This window comes from Uloborus diversus, chromosome 6, assembly GCF_026930045.1.
Source record: "Uloborus diversus isolate 005 chromosome 6, Udiv.v.3.1, whole genome shotgun sequence".
Lineage (NCBI taxonomy): Eukaryota > Metazoa > Arthropoda > Arachnida > Araneae > Uloboridae > Uloborus > Uloborus diversus.
The window spans coordinates 119,084,872-119,103,370 of NC_072736.1; the positions used below are offsets into that span (position 1 = coordinate 119,084,872).

An 18,499-nucleotide genomic window follows, 5' to 3' on the forward strand; every position below is an offset into this window, starting at 1 on the left:
TTAAAATTTTGATGACATTTAAAAAGAATTTCACTTTATTTTGTTTAACTTTTTTAAAACATTTTGAATTCAACGGAAAAAGGCGCTAAGGGATTTTTTTAAAACTTATTTCCTTAATTTTTATTTGTTTATTTAATTTTTACGCTTGTATAGAGATAATTTAACTTTTTAATTGTCTGTATAAGAAATGTATTAATTTATATACACCGAGTGATAGCCTAGTGCCTTAAAGATCTTTTTTTTAGAATAGTGACAGAATGACACAATTTCGGAATGGAACTTTTTTTATGTACTTGTTTAATAAAGAGTATTAAATAATAATATAAATGAAAAGCATCGAAAACTTCCTAACTTCTGTATAGAGTCCCGATAAATGGTGAATCTTTAAAACAAAGAAACTTTTGGCCCAATTACGTACTATTCCGTCGGAAAAAAAAGCAATGTCACAGAAAAGAAAGAAACTTAGGTTTGGAATGAGGCCACTTATAAGGTTTTGTTTTCACAAGAAGCCTTCGTGTCAGGGCTTCCGGACTTTCAGCAATATAAGTCTTAAGATTGCTTCTCGTACCAGACCCTATGAATAAGAAAGTTCTGAATAGTGAACTTCATCGCTTTATTAATTATTTTTTGATCAAAATACAGATTCTTTTAAAGAAGTATTTATCCAGCTCGTAATATAAGAACAGTTAACTGATAAATGAATTTAGTAAAGCAAAGAGAAGTTAAAGATGTATATGAGATCATTTTTAGCATCAGCGTATGTGTGAGAAAAGGCAAACTCGAATATTTGTGTATTTCGTATACGCACAAAAAAATATTCGAGATTCAGTGGTTGAAAACAACGGCAAGCTGAGCAATTCACTTGTCCTATGGCCAAGAGCGTGTACAGAGGGAGGGGAGAAGGGACACCTTTTGGCCCGGACACGAGCCTGGAGTGGTCCCAATATTTTTAAAACTAGGCGTGAAATAGAGGGGTAAATAATATGGAGGGGACCCGTAAAAGTCATTTATGACGGGCCCCAAAATTTCTGTGCACGTTCCTGCCTATGGCTTGTCCTATGACCACCTGCCTTACCAAAGATTCTGTTCTTTAAGTGGAACTTGACTCTTTACTCCCTTTGTAACAAGTGGGTGTTACCAGGGGCGTACACAGAAATTTTGGGGCCCGTCACAAATGACTTTTCCGGGCCGTCCTCCACGTTGTTTAATTTCACTTCTAGTTTTTAATATATTGGTCCCCACCTCCGGGTCGGGCCCGGGCCAACAGGTGTCCCTTCTCCCCTCCCCCTCCCCCCTGTGCACACCCGTGGGTGTTACGCAGGGCTGCCAGACGTCCCGGATTTCAAGGGACAGTCCCGTATTTTGAAAAATTGTCCCGCGTCCCGGGGAACTTCCATACGGGACGGCTAAAGTCCCGTATTCTGGCTAATAACAATACATATTTTACAAAACGAGACTTTTTTAAGGGGAAAAAATAAAGTAAAACAAAAAATTGTGAAATAAAGAGCAATAAAAAAATCATGTGGCAGCAAAGGCAAAAATTATTTTCGTTGAAATTTGGTTTTTGTTTTGGAAGAACAATGAGAAGCTGAATGATTGCTTCCTCTTTGCTCATAGACTAATGTTAGAAATATATCTCTGCTGATGCATCGTTTAATCGCAATGAAAACGATTTTTATACTTTGATCGGCGACATTTTGCAAGGTTTAAGGTTTTGTTACGATTGAATTTTTCAGATTTATCACGAAGAGCTGTTTTACGTCGGAAAGCACCCCTTAAAAAATACACCATATCCAGTAATTACTCTCACCTCAAAAAGATCCTCCCCCCCCTTTCACTCCTAGAAGCCTGTCCCGTATTTACTATTCTTTAATCTGGCAACCTGGTGTTACGTTTGAGCTTCGTTTCAAAACAAGCGCTAATGCACAAGCAGTGCTTGCTCTGAAAATTTTGAAAGTCATGCCCAAGACTAATAATTAGGGGCGCAGCAAGAGAGGGGGAACCTCCCAAACCTTTAATTCAGGTAACGGATTCTTATAAAAAAAAAACTTTTGAGTAGTCAGAATGCTACAGTGCCGGATAGGGGGGAGTGAGTCGTGGCCATTGCTTCACATACGGCGACTTCTTGGGGGTGCAAAATTTAACTTATTTCTGTTTTTTTTTTCGTTGAAACTCGATATAGGAACCTAAAACAAGATTGGTAAGGGCGGCAGCCTCAAGTTTTTGCCCCGAGTCTGAAAAATCGAAGATCCAGCACCGGAATCCAGGGTTTATCAGAAAGCATTTAGTTGAAAACGATTTTTCGTTTGCAACTCTGAGTTTTTGTTAAATGACTTTGCCTCCCCTGCACAAGTTCATTTCTTTTTTACATTGTCAAAGGGATTCCTTTAAAAAAAAAAAAAAAACCCTGGTACACGTGTGTGCAACTTTTCTTGCAAATTTTGTGCCTTTTAAACTTTTTGTTTTCGTTTTAACTGACATCATCACAAAGGCATTTTTTAAAGCTGATACTCTGTTCTGGCACCAGTTTGGTTGAGAGAAATGTTGCTCGTGGTAAAAAACATGTAATTCTAGAGTTAAGTGCTATAAAGTTTTCGAATCAACTTCAAAGCTGAACTTAAGCAAGCATAAAATTTTGGGTTTGGAACTTTTGAAACTTTGCAAAATTTCTAACCGTCTGAAAGTTTGAAGCGTCACAAACTAAAACATCAAGTTGGCAAAGATTCTATCAAACCTTACAACCTTACTGTTTTCTTCTGAGAAAAAAACGCTATTTTTATCTCCCCTCAGGAGAAAAAAAATCGGGACCAGCGCCGTTTTCCAACATATCGTAGTCCACATTAGTATCGATATCTTTGCCCTAGGTTCGGGGCTATAGAAAGACTCCTCGTTAAAAAGCGCAAGTCTTCAGATAAGAAAGGAACTCCGTCTCGTCTGCAAGCAGTTATCAACCTGCTAGGAACGATTTCTCTACGGGAAAGAGAGAGAGAGAAAGTATGTGGGAGGAGGAGGGTCACACGTCTCAAGAGGCTGGATGGAACGCCACTTTAAAAAAAAGAAAGAAGAAAAAACGGCGTTCGGGATGGAATTTGAGTGCGTAATTTTCCACCCTTCATTTGGGCCACTAAATCACTTTGAGAGGCATGCCAACATAAATCAGTGCGGAGGATCAAAATAATCGGTTCGCTAAAGATGGCGCGTAATTGAGTCATTGCCTCCTAGCATTTTAGGAGAGTTGGGAACATAGCCTCCACGGAAAGGAGAACGACCCTTCCGACATTTTTGTTTGAGATAGACGTATAGGATCCAATCTTCTAAAAAGAAGGGGAATGTGAGGCAGTGAAATAGCTTAGACAACTTACTTTTTTTTAAATGAACAATTTGGAAATTTATTCTGAAAAATGAAGGTATATAAAGAAAAAAGAAAAATTAATTTGAATTTTGACATCTTGAATTCAAATTATGTTTTTCGCAATCACGAGTGTGTGTATGTAGACGTGTGTGTTTGTGCGTGGGGGGTATGTTTGTTTGTGTGTAGGGGGTATGTGTATGTATGTGTAGGCATGTGTGTTTGTGTCTGTGTGCTGGCATAAGTGTGTGGGTAGTTGTGTGTATGAGTGTTTGTGTGCGTGGGGGCGAGGTATGTGTATGTGTGTGTAGGCATATGTGTTTGTGTGTGTGTGCAGGCATGAATGTGTGGGTAGTTGTGTGTATGTGTGTATGTTTTTGTGTATGTGTAGGCGTCTGTATGTATGCGTGTTTGTGTGTATGTGTTTGTGTGTGTGTGCGTATGTGTGTGTAGTTGTGTATGTATGCGCGTGTGTGTAGGACATGGATGCAACCTAGAGACGGCTTTCGCTATAGGAGCAGCATCGTGAGGAGCCGGTCGACGGTGATGGTGCGGAGGGTGGCGGTGGGAAAATAAAATGATAGGACGCCAAAAAAACAGTTAAATGAAAGCAATAAGCAATCGTGATTGCTCAAAAAAAAATTAATATAACTTGCATTCAAACATATATATATATATATATATATATATATATATATATATATATATATATATATATATATATATATATATATATATATATATATATTGGCAGTTTATTTGTATCTTCCAAAAAAAGTGTGAAAATTTTTCAAGGTTTTTTTTATACATGGGGCATAGTGGAAAAAATATTTTTCTAATGAAATATTTTCTATTCGATCGTTAAAGATATTTTTGATCAAATGAATGGGTAAATGAAAGAATGCATGAATAAATGAAAATGAAAAGAAACAATAAACTAGTACATAAATAAATACGGTAATAAATGAGAAATATAAATCAGTTAATAAAATTGTGAATGAGTACATAAATAAGGGAATTATTAAATGAACGAATGTAAATGATGTAATTTACAAATGAATAGGTATGTGATTCTATAAAGATTGGTAAATGAAATTAACTATTTCACTTTGCCCCGCATGCACTTGACTAACTGAACGAAGCATTTAAAAGAAAAATAAGCTTTATACTAAGCAAATAAATACTGCACTGAATATTAGTAGATCTCAATTAATATATTAACTGCATAAATATGATTATAGTCTTTCAAAAAAAAAAAAAAACTGAAGGGCGATGGGAGGGGTCCAAACCCCCCGGACCCTCTCCTTGTGTGAGCCACTGGGTGTGAGTATTTTCTTACTCACATATTATAGGATTTATATGAAACGTTTGCTTATTAGAATAAAGTAATTATTAGCGGTTTGATAATTAATCTTATTATGGGAATAATGAATTTTCACAAAGTATGAGGTCGCGTACTAACTTTGAAAACAATCCGACTACAGGTAGCGAGTGAAAAATGAATTTAAAAAATCCAATGAAACCGTTAAAAGGTAATCATTTAGAAGTGTCGCAATGAATTTCTATTTCATAGTCTACGTTTAAAATTCTAAAAAAATGCCGAAAAAGATCAAATGCTATAGTTTGTAATACGATAAATTAATACTGGGCACTGTTACACAAATTTGTTGCACATTTGTTCAACAAAAGCATTTGAAGTTAATCAGGCTCTCAGTGATGGGAGATATATTTTGATACTTGAGATTTTGGCGCAATTGCCAATTTTGGGTAATTGTGGTTTTCATTTCGGCATGATCGGTAGGACCGAAAAATTTAGCTTCTAAAAAATATTCTTAATATGAGAATTTTATGAATCCGCGCCTGCTATGGACTACAATGATGTGAGCTAATGTGGTGAACCACTAGCGCAGTCAGAACAACATATTTTGATCAAAAATACCTTCTGATGGAGGGCTTTGTTTAAAAACAATACCTTCTGGAGAGTTTTTTGCTCGAACATACCTTCTGGAGTTGGTTTTTTGATCAAAAAGACCTTCTGGAGGGGGTTTCTTGATCAAATCAATCCTTTCATATGTTTAAACTACTGTGTTAGAATACGCATTTAAATTAAAACCGGGGATTGTTTATACCCCCCCCCCTCCCCTCCATGCGCCACTGTGTTGAACCAAAGCGGCGATCCTGAAGCGACCCGAATGGAAGAAATATAAATAAATGTACGCTTGTCACGTGAACAGAGGAATGGAAGAGAGACAACAGAAAATTAATCTTTTTTTTTTTAATGAAGGGTAACATTTTTTGAGCAATCACGATTGCTTATTATCCTCACTTGACCGTTCTTGGCGTTTGATTCCTTTTTCAGCTTGGACCAGGCACACCAGCACCACCGCCCACCGACCTCTGCATGCGCGGCTCCTCCGTTCCTGAATTATCCGCTTCTCCTGATCGGAGGCGTCCATGTCCTACAGACACGCACGCTTACACACACACGACTTCACACACATACACTCACACACGCCTACGTGCATACACACAGGTCTACGCACACACACAAGCCTACACACACACAACTATGCACACGTAACCACCCAGGAGGAGAGGCTGACTTGGGGGGACAGCAGCAGTTTCTAGAAACAATAACTGACAGGAGCCGTTTCTAGAAACAATAACTCCAATGAGTAGGGTCCTGTCGCAGCTCGTGATTGCGAAAAACATAATTTGAATTCAAATTAATATTTTTTCTTTTATTTTCCTTCCGCCAGCCAAATGCAGCATTCCAAATTTGCAGAATGGTAAAATCCCTACTCCTTTGATTCGGATTTGTAAGGCTTCATAAAATAAGCCGTATTCCTTCGCGGTTACGCCCAGTGGCGGATCCAGACTATGGGTTTTGGGAAGGGAACTTTTTTCGAAATTATTTTTTCGGCGGGAAGGATAAAAAACGACAGTAGAACCTCGTTTATCCGGCTCGCATTAATTCGGATCAAATGTTAACTTTTTCAATTATATATATTTTTTTAACTTTACAATCATACCAAATTCAAATTATCATGACAAGAACGAAACAAAAAATACTACTAACTTGCGTTTTTATTTTGTTAAATGTGCATTTACTGTACAGAGTTTGCAAAAAATTACGGTAACTTAACAAAGAGAGGGTCTCTGAGAGCAAATTTTCAAAACTACCGTCAAAAATCGGAATTTCAGGCAAGTGTTGGTAACGTAAGGTGGAAGGGAGGGGATCTGGCATTTTCATTCGATTCACTTCAGTAATAGATCGTTATTTTTTGACTTCATTTGAAAAAGAAAGAATAGGAAAAAAAAAACACAAACATGTAAGAAAAATAAAGCGGGACTCAGAGGTTGTCATTAGGCCCGTTCAACAGTTCGGAATCCATTCTCCGAAGATATGACATTTGCAACTGTTCTCACCGAGATTGAGGGCGTGCACCTTTGCAGCGGCAGTTTCTATTATTGGTCTATTTCAAGCGTTCCCATTGGTCCCCTGCATCACCAGGTGTACAAAAGACGAGCGCGCAAAATTCACGTTCTATGGCAGAAGTCCCCAAAGAAGTCCAACTTGTTTACACTCCACCAGTCAGTCAGGTATCCAATAATAGCGAAGTAGAGTATCAACTCTGACCCCCCTGCCCTCCCCCCCCCCAAAAAAAGGCACATTAACCAGAAAATTACTTTTTTTTCCCCTATGTTAATAAAACTCGGGCATTAGAATCTTAATACCTGCATCAAAGAAAAAAAAAACAATCTTATTGTTTAAAATTTAATACAGTAGAACCTCGCTTTTCCGGCCCTCGTTTATCCGGATCAAATTTTTAGCCTTTTTGAAAATTTTACACTCACGCAATTAATTTTAAGTTGGGATAGCGAGCAGGTTCAAAAATGTACTCTAAACATTCGCTTTCTACTTCCTTTTACAAAAAAGGAAGTATTGTATTCGCGAACAAAGTTTCACTCAAAAATCGGCCTTAATTTCCATTTTGCTCGCCCGCGAATGAATATTGAGTTTTTCTTTCAACCCGACCACACGTGGGTATATGCCAAAGAACGTATAGACACCCGAAGTAACCATTTTAACGATCTCCAAATTAATTACAACAATTTTCTCGTGGCGTCCGTATGTATGTGCGTATGTATCTCGCATAACTCAAAAACGGTATGTCTTAGAAAGTTAAAATTTGGTAGGTAGACTCCTAGTGGGGTCTAGTTGTGCACCTCTTTGGTTGCATTCGGATTATCCAAAGGGGATCTTTTACTCCTTTTTGGGGGGAAATCATTGTTAATTTCAATGTTAACTCTAGTTATGTTATAATTTGGCAGACACTTGGCGATATATCTCCAAGTATTTTGTCGCCAATTTGGCAACAGATTTGGTGTTCTTTTTTTTTTAAATATTTGGTTTTAATTTGGCCATTATTAGAGAGTTAACCATTGAATCACATTAAAATGTCCAATATTGGGAAATTTACCTGTATAAAACGTTTTCTTTGCTTCGGTTCGCAACAAACTTGGGGTGAAAATATTTAAAGCAGGGGTTCCCAACCTGTGGAGGGGTCGCGAATCATTTCTTAGGGGGTTGCGAGATTTTCCCTATCATATTATTGCATAGTTGGAAAATCGAAATACATAGGCGAAAAATAGCACCATTTTAGAGTAGCATCAATCTTTGAGCACAATGGCGAATCCAGGAGAAGGGCAATGGGGCAGCAGCAACTCCACCCCCCCCCCCTCTCATTCTAAAGAACCTAACCCCTAACGTCCTCAAAGATTATCTTAAGATTTGGTTTTAAGGCAGGGCTTCCCAAACTTTATAGCCAGCGGACCCTTTTCACGAACCCCTGTCATTAGAGTGTAAGTATAGGTACTTCTAGTTTGCAGTCAGTTGAACTTAAATTAAATGAAATTAATAGTTACCAATTAGAGGGGAAAATCACTATTAAAAAAAAAGGAGTTGGTAAGTGGTTTACAATGTTTAACTTCATTTAAAAATTCTCGAGTATAAAAATAAAATTGATGAGGCAGAATTCAGTTGGTAACAAAGTAATTAAAATTCAAAATTGAACATCGAATTCATGGGAAAAGTGACGTTATTTTAGTTAGCTATAATACAAATTTACTATATTCAGTTGAATTTTTGACTGCTTTAGTTGAATACCAGGTTCAGAATCTTGACGGCTTCAGTATTTAGTTTCGCACTACAAATGTTTTGAAACTTTCTGAACACGTTTTGTGAACACTTTTTGAGCTGCCCCTATTTAGAACACTTTGAAGCACACTTTTTGGAACAGCCTTCTTAAAATTTAACTGAGAACACTTACTTGGTTTAGCATTATTTTTTAACACTTATGGGAATGTATTTGAAAACATTTTTGGAACACTGACACTTGACACATGTCTCTTTTTTAAAAAAGAAACATTTCGTAACACTTTTATGGACACTTTTTACAGCCTTTGTAAAGCACTCCTTTGATTATACCAGTATTTTTTGCTGTGAATTTTACAGAAATTTCGTGAGGCAGCTCTCAATCGCCACTGAGCAATGCACGGCATCTTTTCCGGCAATCTCTTTTACCGGCATTCTTGACACCAACCGACAGCGATTCTTTGCAGCAAAATGCCTGTAGTATCATGGAGAGATTCTATTGATTGGTAGTTAAACAAAGCTGTTGAAATTATATTTTTGCGAAAGAAAGCGATGACTTCAGAACTTAACCCAAATGTGTACCTAATCTGCTCTTAAATGTTCCCCCAATTCGTTCTCAAATGTGTTCCCAAGCTTAAATTTACCAAATTTCCTGAGCGGGACGAATTCAGAACAGATTCGGAGCACATTTAACTAAATTTTCTTTTTAATGCAGCACATTCTGAACATATTTTAGTATACATTCATGGCATACGAGCACTTTTCCTGAATTAAAGTGTTCCGAAGTGTACTGGGAATTTGCGGTGTGGTGACGAAGTGATCTTACAGCATTGTAATTCAAAATCCGGGGTGATTTGGTGTCGGAACGTAGTTCTGGTATTGTTTTTTTAGTCCCCTATCATATAAAACTGTTTACGACTAAGGATTAAAATCTTTCAGATTAAAATTCCAGCATTGTAAAATTTACAAAGTCACCTACCTCTCTTTGAGATGTCTGTAAGAAGTGCTCAAAAGGCAACTTAATGCTTCGAAGGTGAAAATTCTGGCTTTCAAATGCAAAAGCATTATTTCAATATCATTCAACGTTTCTGATACATGTTTTTTTCCGAAGTTTGCTGCGGACCCTCTGCTAAAGCTCGGCGGACCCCAAGGGGTCCGCGGATCACAGTTTGGAAAGCCATGGTTTAAGGACTTCAATCTCTACTAATTTCCACGAAAAGAGTTCCAAATTCACTCCCTCTAACATCACCCAAAATCGTTTTTGGAACTTCAATTTCACTTAATTTTCGTGCGAGAGATTCTCTAAACCCCAATCCGTATCCTGAAAGACGTGCAGTAGTTGTGTTTTTAGGACATAATTTCTGAATTATTCCGAGGAAGAGACCTGAACCCCATCCTTTAACTTCAAAAAAAAGAAAAAAAGCCAAGAAATGGGCTTTAAGCATTTTAATTTCGAAAAAAGTACCTGCTGTTCCCTTTCACATAATTAAAGGTCATATAAAATTTCGTTTTTAGGACTAAAATTTTCAAAAAAATTCGGAATGAGAGTCTCCGAACATATTCACTTCTCATAAAAGATAGCCTACTATTTTTTTTTTTTTTTTTTTTGGAATAAATTTAAAAACATTTCCTTATGGAGTACCCGAAATCCTCTCTCCCCCCTCAATTAAAACTCGTCTAAAATTTTGTTTTTGGAACTTAAATTCCAAAAAAAAAATCCGGGGAAGGGGAGGCTAAATATACATGTATGGCCTATAATTGCATTTTTAGAATCTCAAATTAAAATTTTTTTCCGGAGGATAGGTGACCCGAACCCCTTTTCTTCTCTTAACTGTAATAAAGATAGCCTACAACTAAACTTATTTAGGACATACAGTCGACTCCCGCTACAACGCGATTCGACTTACGCGAAATGGCTAAAGCGAATTTTTCACGTGTAACGAATTTTAGAGCCAATGCGAATTTTTCGTCCACAACACGAATTTTTTTGGAAGGAAGTATCGGCTTCGTTATTGGCTACTAAATACTGATTTCGTTGAATGTTATCATATCCCTTTAAGCATCACTGACAGCGAAAATTCCCACCCCATAGTCGCAGCGCATCGCGTTGTTAGTGCATCAAATAACCACTCAGCATCTCATTTCTTTATTTTTTCATTCTAAATATTAAAGTTTATGAAATATAATGGCACCTTAGGGGTACCTTCATCTAAAGTTTGTGAAGACGGGAAGAAAGAAAAAGTTTTTATGATTTACAAAAAAAAAAAAAAAAACTAAGATTCACGATATGTTTGAACATTAAACAAATTTTTTTCATGTTTTATTCATGTTGAATAAAAGTTTTTATTTTTAAATACAGTAAAAAGTCCGTTCTTTACGTAAGAAACTTTCGTGCATAGTTGAGGAATGCTTTAAAGCAGTTTGAGGGGTGTTTATAAGTGTCTGAAAGAATTTGGTATGCTTGTAAAAAAATGTATACATATATTTCTTCATAACGCGAAATTCCAACTTACGCGAGGAGTCTTGGAACGCATCCCTCGCGTAAGTCGGGACTCGACTGTATTATTTTCATTTTCGAAAAATTAGAGAGCATCTCCACTATTCCCCATCGTTAAAAATCGTCTAAGTTAATCGTCTGATTTAAAGGGTTTCTTTGCTTACTTCGAGGCACTATTTTCATTACATTGGAGTAAAAGGAAGTCATGTGATGCACACATCAGCTCGTTTTGATCAAAGAATGATAAAGCGTTTGCGTTACAGCTTCATTCAAACGTCTTTGAAACAGTGAAATTCACATTTTTTTTTAACGAAGAAGACTTCTTCGTTAAAATATGTGAAAAATTAATTTTATAATGTTTAATGACTCATAAACAATTATATGTAATTTATAGTTAAACAATTATTTTTATTTATTTTTATTTTTACGTAATGAACGGTAAGAATATTTTTCTGCTGATTTTCTTAGCTTGTTACCCATATTCAGGGGCGGACTGGGTCCCCGCAAGAGGGCGGCAACCTTGACTCACTAAGGGCGTTAAAAAAATAATAAAATAAAAAAAGGCGCTTTTGCTCGAAGGCAAAAATAAAATAAAATAAATAAATAAATAAGTGGCGCATACTAAAGGGAGTTCGAGGGAGCAAAAAAACTAATAAATAAGCCCCACAGGTTTGAGGGTGAAAAGATAATTAAACAAATTATAAAAAACAGAATAAAGGTTCGAGGGCGCAAGGGTATCCCAGAACGTGAAAGTGGGCCAATCCGCCCCTGGGGTTTTCGACTATCTGAATTACCTTTCGTCCTAGAAAGTTTAGCACAGTTTCTGCAATTTCTTTTTGTTTTTTTCTTTTTTTTCCTGAATTTTCGTCATCTATTTTACTTTGTCTTTGTTGTACAAGCTCGCTTATTCGGATTCCGTCGAAAATAAAGAACATAAAAACGTTACATTTCAACAATTTCCTATTGTTAGTAAGGAATCTAAAACACATTTCTTCAAATAACTCAAAACCTCATTTCTGTAGATACTGCGCTTTACCTTCCCTCGGTAGTATTGCTCTCATTTTTTTTCTCATCGAAAACATCGCAAATTTTCATACTCAACGATAAAGCTTAATGTATTTTAAGTGTTAAACCCTCCACTGTTGAAAATTTCCATTCTCACCTATGCCGCATTAACGTCGAACAAATCTATGAACACTAGTTTCAAGGAAAACCACAATCCTTAACGCAGCTCGATTATCTCTTGAACAACTTCCGTTCTATGTTATGTAAATTCGGCCAGGAATAACGTACCACATTACCGCCATCAGATACGTAATCAAAACATCGCACTAACCCGATGACAAGACACATTGCATTTCCTTCCCTGAATATTAACTCATCTTTCTTTACCGGAAAGGGTTTATTTATTTCTGTTGCCCCGAATGGGTCGAGTCTTGCACACCAGCAGTTTTACAAATAAATATAAATGCTACGTTTCCGGTTCTTGGAAGAGTGCTTTAAAAAATAAATAAAATTGAGCTTGCTTCTTACAAATTAAAGCTTTTGATATCACTGATTGTAGCAATGTATTTGCTCTGAGTTTCTGAAGTTAAACTCTTGCTTTGGACTAAAATTTAGCCAAGAGTTTCTCTATTTGGGGGGAGGGGTGGAGTAGAAGTTTGTTACTGTAAAAATACCATAAATTTACTGTAAATTGGTTTCTTTTTGCCTTTTTCTTGTGGGAGTTCCCCTAACCTGAAGGTGATCCCCCCCCCTCCCTGTCCCAGGACCGTCATTTAGGTGATCAGAGGGCCTGGCTTTGAAAACTAATGTTTTCACTAAAAGTAGCCGGATTTTCAGTGTTCTCCAATAAACTTTGCATTGAGCATGCAGTATGCACCCTTTGTCCACCCCCCCCCCTCACACATGGAAAAATAATCGTAATGACTGGTCTGACACCCCCCCCCTCTCTGAAAGGCTCCAATCACCTATTAGAACGGTTAAAAGGAAGTTTATTAAGCACTGTAAAACTCATAACATGTGTTTCTATTCCTATAGAAGAACGAAGCCTCATGAATACATTTTTTTTTTTTTTTTTGAACATTCCCAAAAATTAAGGCGATTTCTTTTCTTACACGATTTTTTAAAAAGAAGCGCCTAGAAAGAAAGCATTCAGCGGATTTCTTTATTCATTCGGCTTTCTTTTTACGTTTAGGGCATCGAATTTCTGTCACCCGCGCCAGCGGGATTAAAGAATTAGTGTTAGAGCAGCTAGGGTTACTGTCATTGCTGGGTGGCATTATGAAAGGTCGTTCGCTTTCTTGATTCAACTCTGCCATAGAAACGCAATCAGAGCCTTGAATTTCGTATGGTGTTGCTTTTACCTTTAACCTTTTCGCTTAGTAAGAAATTCTAATTTCACACATACTATGTTGCATTTTCATTTAACCTCTTTTTTATATGTATACAGTACAATATATAGAAACCCTAAGTAACCCCTTTCCACCGAATTAAGAGACAATTGTGGGGGGGGGGGGGTATATTGGATGTAAAGGAATCGTGCAGATTTTTTTTTTTTTTTTTTTTTTTTTTTTTTGACTAACTAATTATTAAAACTACAATACAGCTCAGACGGTTGCGTCCTCATCGTGCATTTATTGAAGATTATTCGTCAATAAATTATTTTATTACATGAATAGAAAAATGTCGATTTCTTAAAATGACAAAAAAGGGGGAAGATTTTTTGTTTCACTCCAGTAGTTTATGATTCTAAATAAAATTTCATTGCATTTGTGTAACTTTTAGTCATATTTAAAATGACTATGGCTTTCTACACACGAGGCGGTTAGTATTTCCGAAAAAGTTGCCTGTTAGCTTTTGTCGACTAGCTTGTTTCGTTTTTTCCCTACGGAGCAACTTAGTTGAATCAACTTTTCTTCTAATAAGCCGAATGTATTCGAGCAGCTGCACCACAACGCTGTTAAAACAGAACTGAGTTAACTCTCAATTTAGTTTACTCGTGTGTATTGGCAATGTCCCGATGAGTTGAAATAACAAAAAAGTTTATTACGCTCATCAGGGTCATTCAGGAGTTCCCTCTCCCTAAAAACAACTTGTTGAGATTTTTTTTGAACCCGACCACACGTGGATATATGTCTAAGAACGTACAGACACCCGAAATATCTATTTTGTCGATCCCTGAATTAATTACAACTGTCGTGACGTCTGTATGTGCGTATGTATCTCGCATAACTCAAAAACGGTACAGTAAAACCTGTGAAGTTGACCATGACCACCCTTGTAAGTTAACCACCTATCTAAGTTGATCGCTTTTTTCAAGCAAGCTCTTATGATATAAATCAACCTCTGTAAGTTGACCACCTGTTTAAGTGGACCACTAAAGTAGTGCACCGCAAGTGATCAACTTACACAGGTTTCACTGTATGTCCTAGAAAGTTGAAATTTGGTACGTAGACTCCTAGTGGGATCTAGTTGTGCACCTCTCCTTTTGGTTGCATTTGGATGTTCCTGAGGGGGTCTTTTACACCTTTTCTGGGAGAAATCATTGTTAATATCAATGCAAACTCAAGTGGTGTCATAATTTGACAAACACTTGATGACATATCGCCAAGCTTTTGGTCGCCAAGTTTTTTCGACGATTTATAGCGACAAGAAATTCGGCAATTTTTTTTTTTTTTTTTTTTTTTAATTCTGTTTTATTTTGGCCACTATTGGCGATATTTAGAGAGTTAACCGTTGAATCACATTAAAATGTCCAATATGGAAAATTAATCTGTATAAAACATTTTTTGCTTCAGTTCGCAACAAAATTGGGGCAAAAATATTTTAAGTGTTTCTTTGCTTACTCCAAGGCACTACTATTATCATTAAATTGGCGTAAAAGGAAGTCATGTGATGCACACATCAGCTCGTTTCTAATTGTTTGACTTTCATTTTATTACTCCGCTTTCAACTCAATATTATAACTTGAGATTTTTATAACCACTTCAGAACTTAATACTGATTTCTTTGCTTTTTTTTCCTTCTTGTTTAACAATCGTAGAACAGTGCAAACAAAGCATTAAAGAAATAAAATGAAAACGAAAAAAAAAATATCATAGATTACAAAGGGGGAAAAAAGGCCGAAAGCAAGACATTTGAGAAAGAAAAATCGCAAAATGAATACAAGAAAAAATCGAGAGGGGGGTAGCGAAAGGGTCATCGGACTTGGTGAAGCTACCGCCTGTTGCTCGCAGCTCTTGACGCCCGCGCCCGTCACGAAAATAGTGAGGCAGAACGAGGAAAGATTCATGGAGTTTTAAAGGGTTTTGTCTTACAGGGTGGCGACAGGAACTGTGAAAAAAAGTTCCCTGACTTTTCCCTGATTTCCCTGATTAAGTTCACCAAATTTCCCTGATTTACGTTACCAATGATAATGGTTTTCTTTCTTTGCTCTACTTGAAATCCATTGTATGTTTGTATAAAATGCAGTATTTTAAACGTTTTAAGTTGTGTAAAGTTGTTGAACTAAAGATATATTTTAAAAAGATGCTACTTTTTTTAATAAAATGGTTAGGGAAAAAAAGCCTACAAAACAGCATATTCAATTTTTCTACATGGAAAGATTATAGAAAATTAAAAAAAAAAATACTTTCCTTTCAGAAACCACTTAGCATAAGAATTTTAAGAAACTATTAAAATTACTCTTAAAAACATATGTGTATTTATGGTAGAACTAAAAAGCAATTGAAATTATTTTGAACTAAGTTTTCAAACAGTATAATAATTGTTGCAAGAATAACAAGTAATAGTGAAATAATAGAAGTAATGTAGTTATTCTTATATAACTAATTGAGATATTTATGCAAAACAGATGAAACCATTTGACATCCATTCATGGGGAGCTTTTCTCTAATCAAGAACATAGGTTTTAATGAATAAATACAGTATTTTAACAATAAAAAAATAAAGATATTTACTTAAGTGCACAAGTTAACTCTATTTCAAATGATTTCAGTATCTAACGAAAAAAAAATCTTAGATTCCTTTCGTAAGAAAGAACTTGAAAATGAGAGAAAAGAAAAAGAAGATAATTTAAAATATATAAAAGAAGAATACAACTTGTAATAAAATAAAAGAATCACTTAAGTCTGAAGAAAAGAAAACCTTTATAATCTGCGGTGACAACAAATAGTATAACGGCAAAAACAAAAGTTTTTTTTATTGAAAGTTCAATTTTAGCGATTAAATTTAAAACGCGAGGCAGTAATAACTTTTAAGCTTTTCTAGTATTAATTCGAAAATCAAAGATTTCTTCTTGAAATCGTGATTACAGTATGCTAATTACTTCGAGACAACGGAATAAAGGCAAAGGAGCTAAGACATTAATGAAGGCTTCCTCTTTTCCTGTATGGTTGTTTATTTTACATAGCATTGGAAGCGTAAAAGGGCATTTCAAGCTAGGTAAAATTAACAACCTAACAGACACAGAAGCAATCTTAGGAAGTTCATCTTGTGGTTAATAAGTAAGATTCAATACTTTGACGTTGAGTAAAAAAGATGCACAAATATGCGGCAGCGTTTAATCGCACCTCATTAATTTTACTTTTTTTTAAACAGATAATTGGCGGAAAATACGTAGGGAATTAGGGTACTTAATTTCGTAAAGCAAAAAAAAAAATTTTTTTTCTTCATAAAATCAATTTTCCCTGATATTTTGTTATTTTTTCAAATTTCCCTGATATTTCCCTGACTTTTCCCTGATTAATAAAGTTCCCTGACTTTTCCCTGATTAATAAAGTTCCCTGACTTTTCCCTGATCTCCCTGATTTCCCTGATCTGTCGCCACCCTGTCTTAAGAAAATACTTTGGAGCTTGTAACGGAAACTGTAAGATGTCTGAGGCCTGCGAAAAATAAATGAGCTCGAAATGCTGCTTCTACATCGAGCCGGAAAAAAAAAAGAAGAAACGAAATCATGTGAAATGAAACTGAATCATAATAACAACGGAGTATTAGGGGTATCCACAGGGGAGGAGGGGATTTTTTGAATTTTTTAAATTTATTTATTGATTTCTTTTTTATTGAAATTATTTATTTTATTTTGTTTAGATTTTATTTCAATTATTTATTCAGTTTGCGTGTGGTATGTCATTGGCGTAGCACAGAACTTTTCTAATGAAATAATTATAATAATAACAATTAAGAACAAGTAAATAAATAAATAAAAATATTTATAAAAAAAATAAATTAAAAAAAAACAGAGCGAAATAATAAAAATAAAAAAGAGAAAGAAGGAGGAGAAAAATTCTGGGGGGAAATTTGCGCCATTGAACTTAGGGGGGGTGTGCACCACTGCGGAGTATAAGCTGTGCCTTCCTTTTTTTAGAGTGGGCAATACTACAGAAAATATTCAAGGGGCGCTTTAAAAAAATAACTAAATAAAACACTTTAATATTTCACTCTCAGAGACTCATACCCAAGCACTACGTGGAATTGGGCGAAATGGCTTCGTGAAAAATATTCCCACAGTCAACTTTTCGTCCAATTGAAGAAAATTTCTGAGATTTGAGCACGAGTCTCCGAGAGTGAAAATAATAAAGTTCATTGATTTATTTATTATTATTCTTTAAAGCTCCTGACAACCAGTTGGTTTCATTACTTGTACCACCTACTAATAAGAAAACAAAAAGTTTCGTTTTGAACTTAAAAAAGCCTATACTTTCCCGTGTAATAACATCGATTTTCTAACATCAGATCAATATTCTTTCAGCCAAGCTTGCTAATTATTTCAAACATGTCTTTTTAGCATTTAAAACTAGTTTCTAAGAACGAAATGTGACTCATTTGAAGGAAGAAGAAAACCTTCTTGATGATATATACAGAGTGCCCGAAAAATCCTTGACACATTTAAAAAATTCATGGAAAACCAACAAATTGTCACATGAATTTGCGGTTTGCACCATAATACTTCACAGGTTCAAGAGTTCTTATGACATCGGGGGGGGGGGGATGAAAAGGGGAAAAAAAGAAGAAAAAAGGCATTTCGCAGCCAGGATGTCAGTAAATGCTATGCTTGTAATTCTTCGTTTATTAATTTTCATTCCTTTTTGCGTTTCCCCATGTCAACAAAAACGATTTAAAAGTAACTAAACGAAGAATTACAAGCATAACATAATACTGACACCCTGGCTGCGAAATGCCTTTTTTCTTCTTTTTTCGCTTTTTTTTCCCGATGTCATAAAAACTTTTGAACCTGTGAAGTATTATGGTGCAAACCGCAAATTCATACGACAATTTGTTGGTTTTCTATGAATTTTTTAAATGTGTCAAGGATTTTTCGGACACCCTGTATCACTCATTTTCTCAAATTATTTTTCAGCAGATAACAATTGCGCTCAAACTTCTTGTTAAATACATTAAGTTCGATAGTATTCTTGTATTAGTAGTTCGATAGTATGTTTAAGTTCAAATATTTTGTCGAATACTTAGGCGTACAATTTTAAGAGAGACAAA

General features: G+C 35.7%; 1 protein-coding gene across 1 annotated transcript in view; it reads right to left on the minus strand.

Moving 5' to 3' along the window:
• Positions 1-18,499, minus strand: part of LOC129224942 (heart- and neural crest derivatives-expressed protein 2-like) — a 48,406-nt gene that overhangs the window by 16,481 nt on the left and 13,426 nt on the right. The window contains exon 2 of the mRNA XM_054859489.1: positions 1,215-1,242. Within this exon, the coding sequence (XP_054715464.1) occupies positions 1,215-1,242 (28 nt within the window). The remainder of the gene's footprint in view (positions 1-1,214; positions 1,243-18,499) is intronic.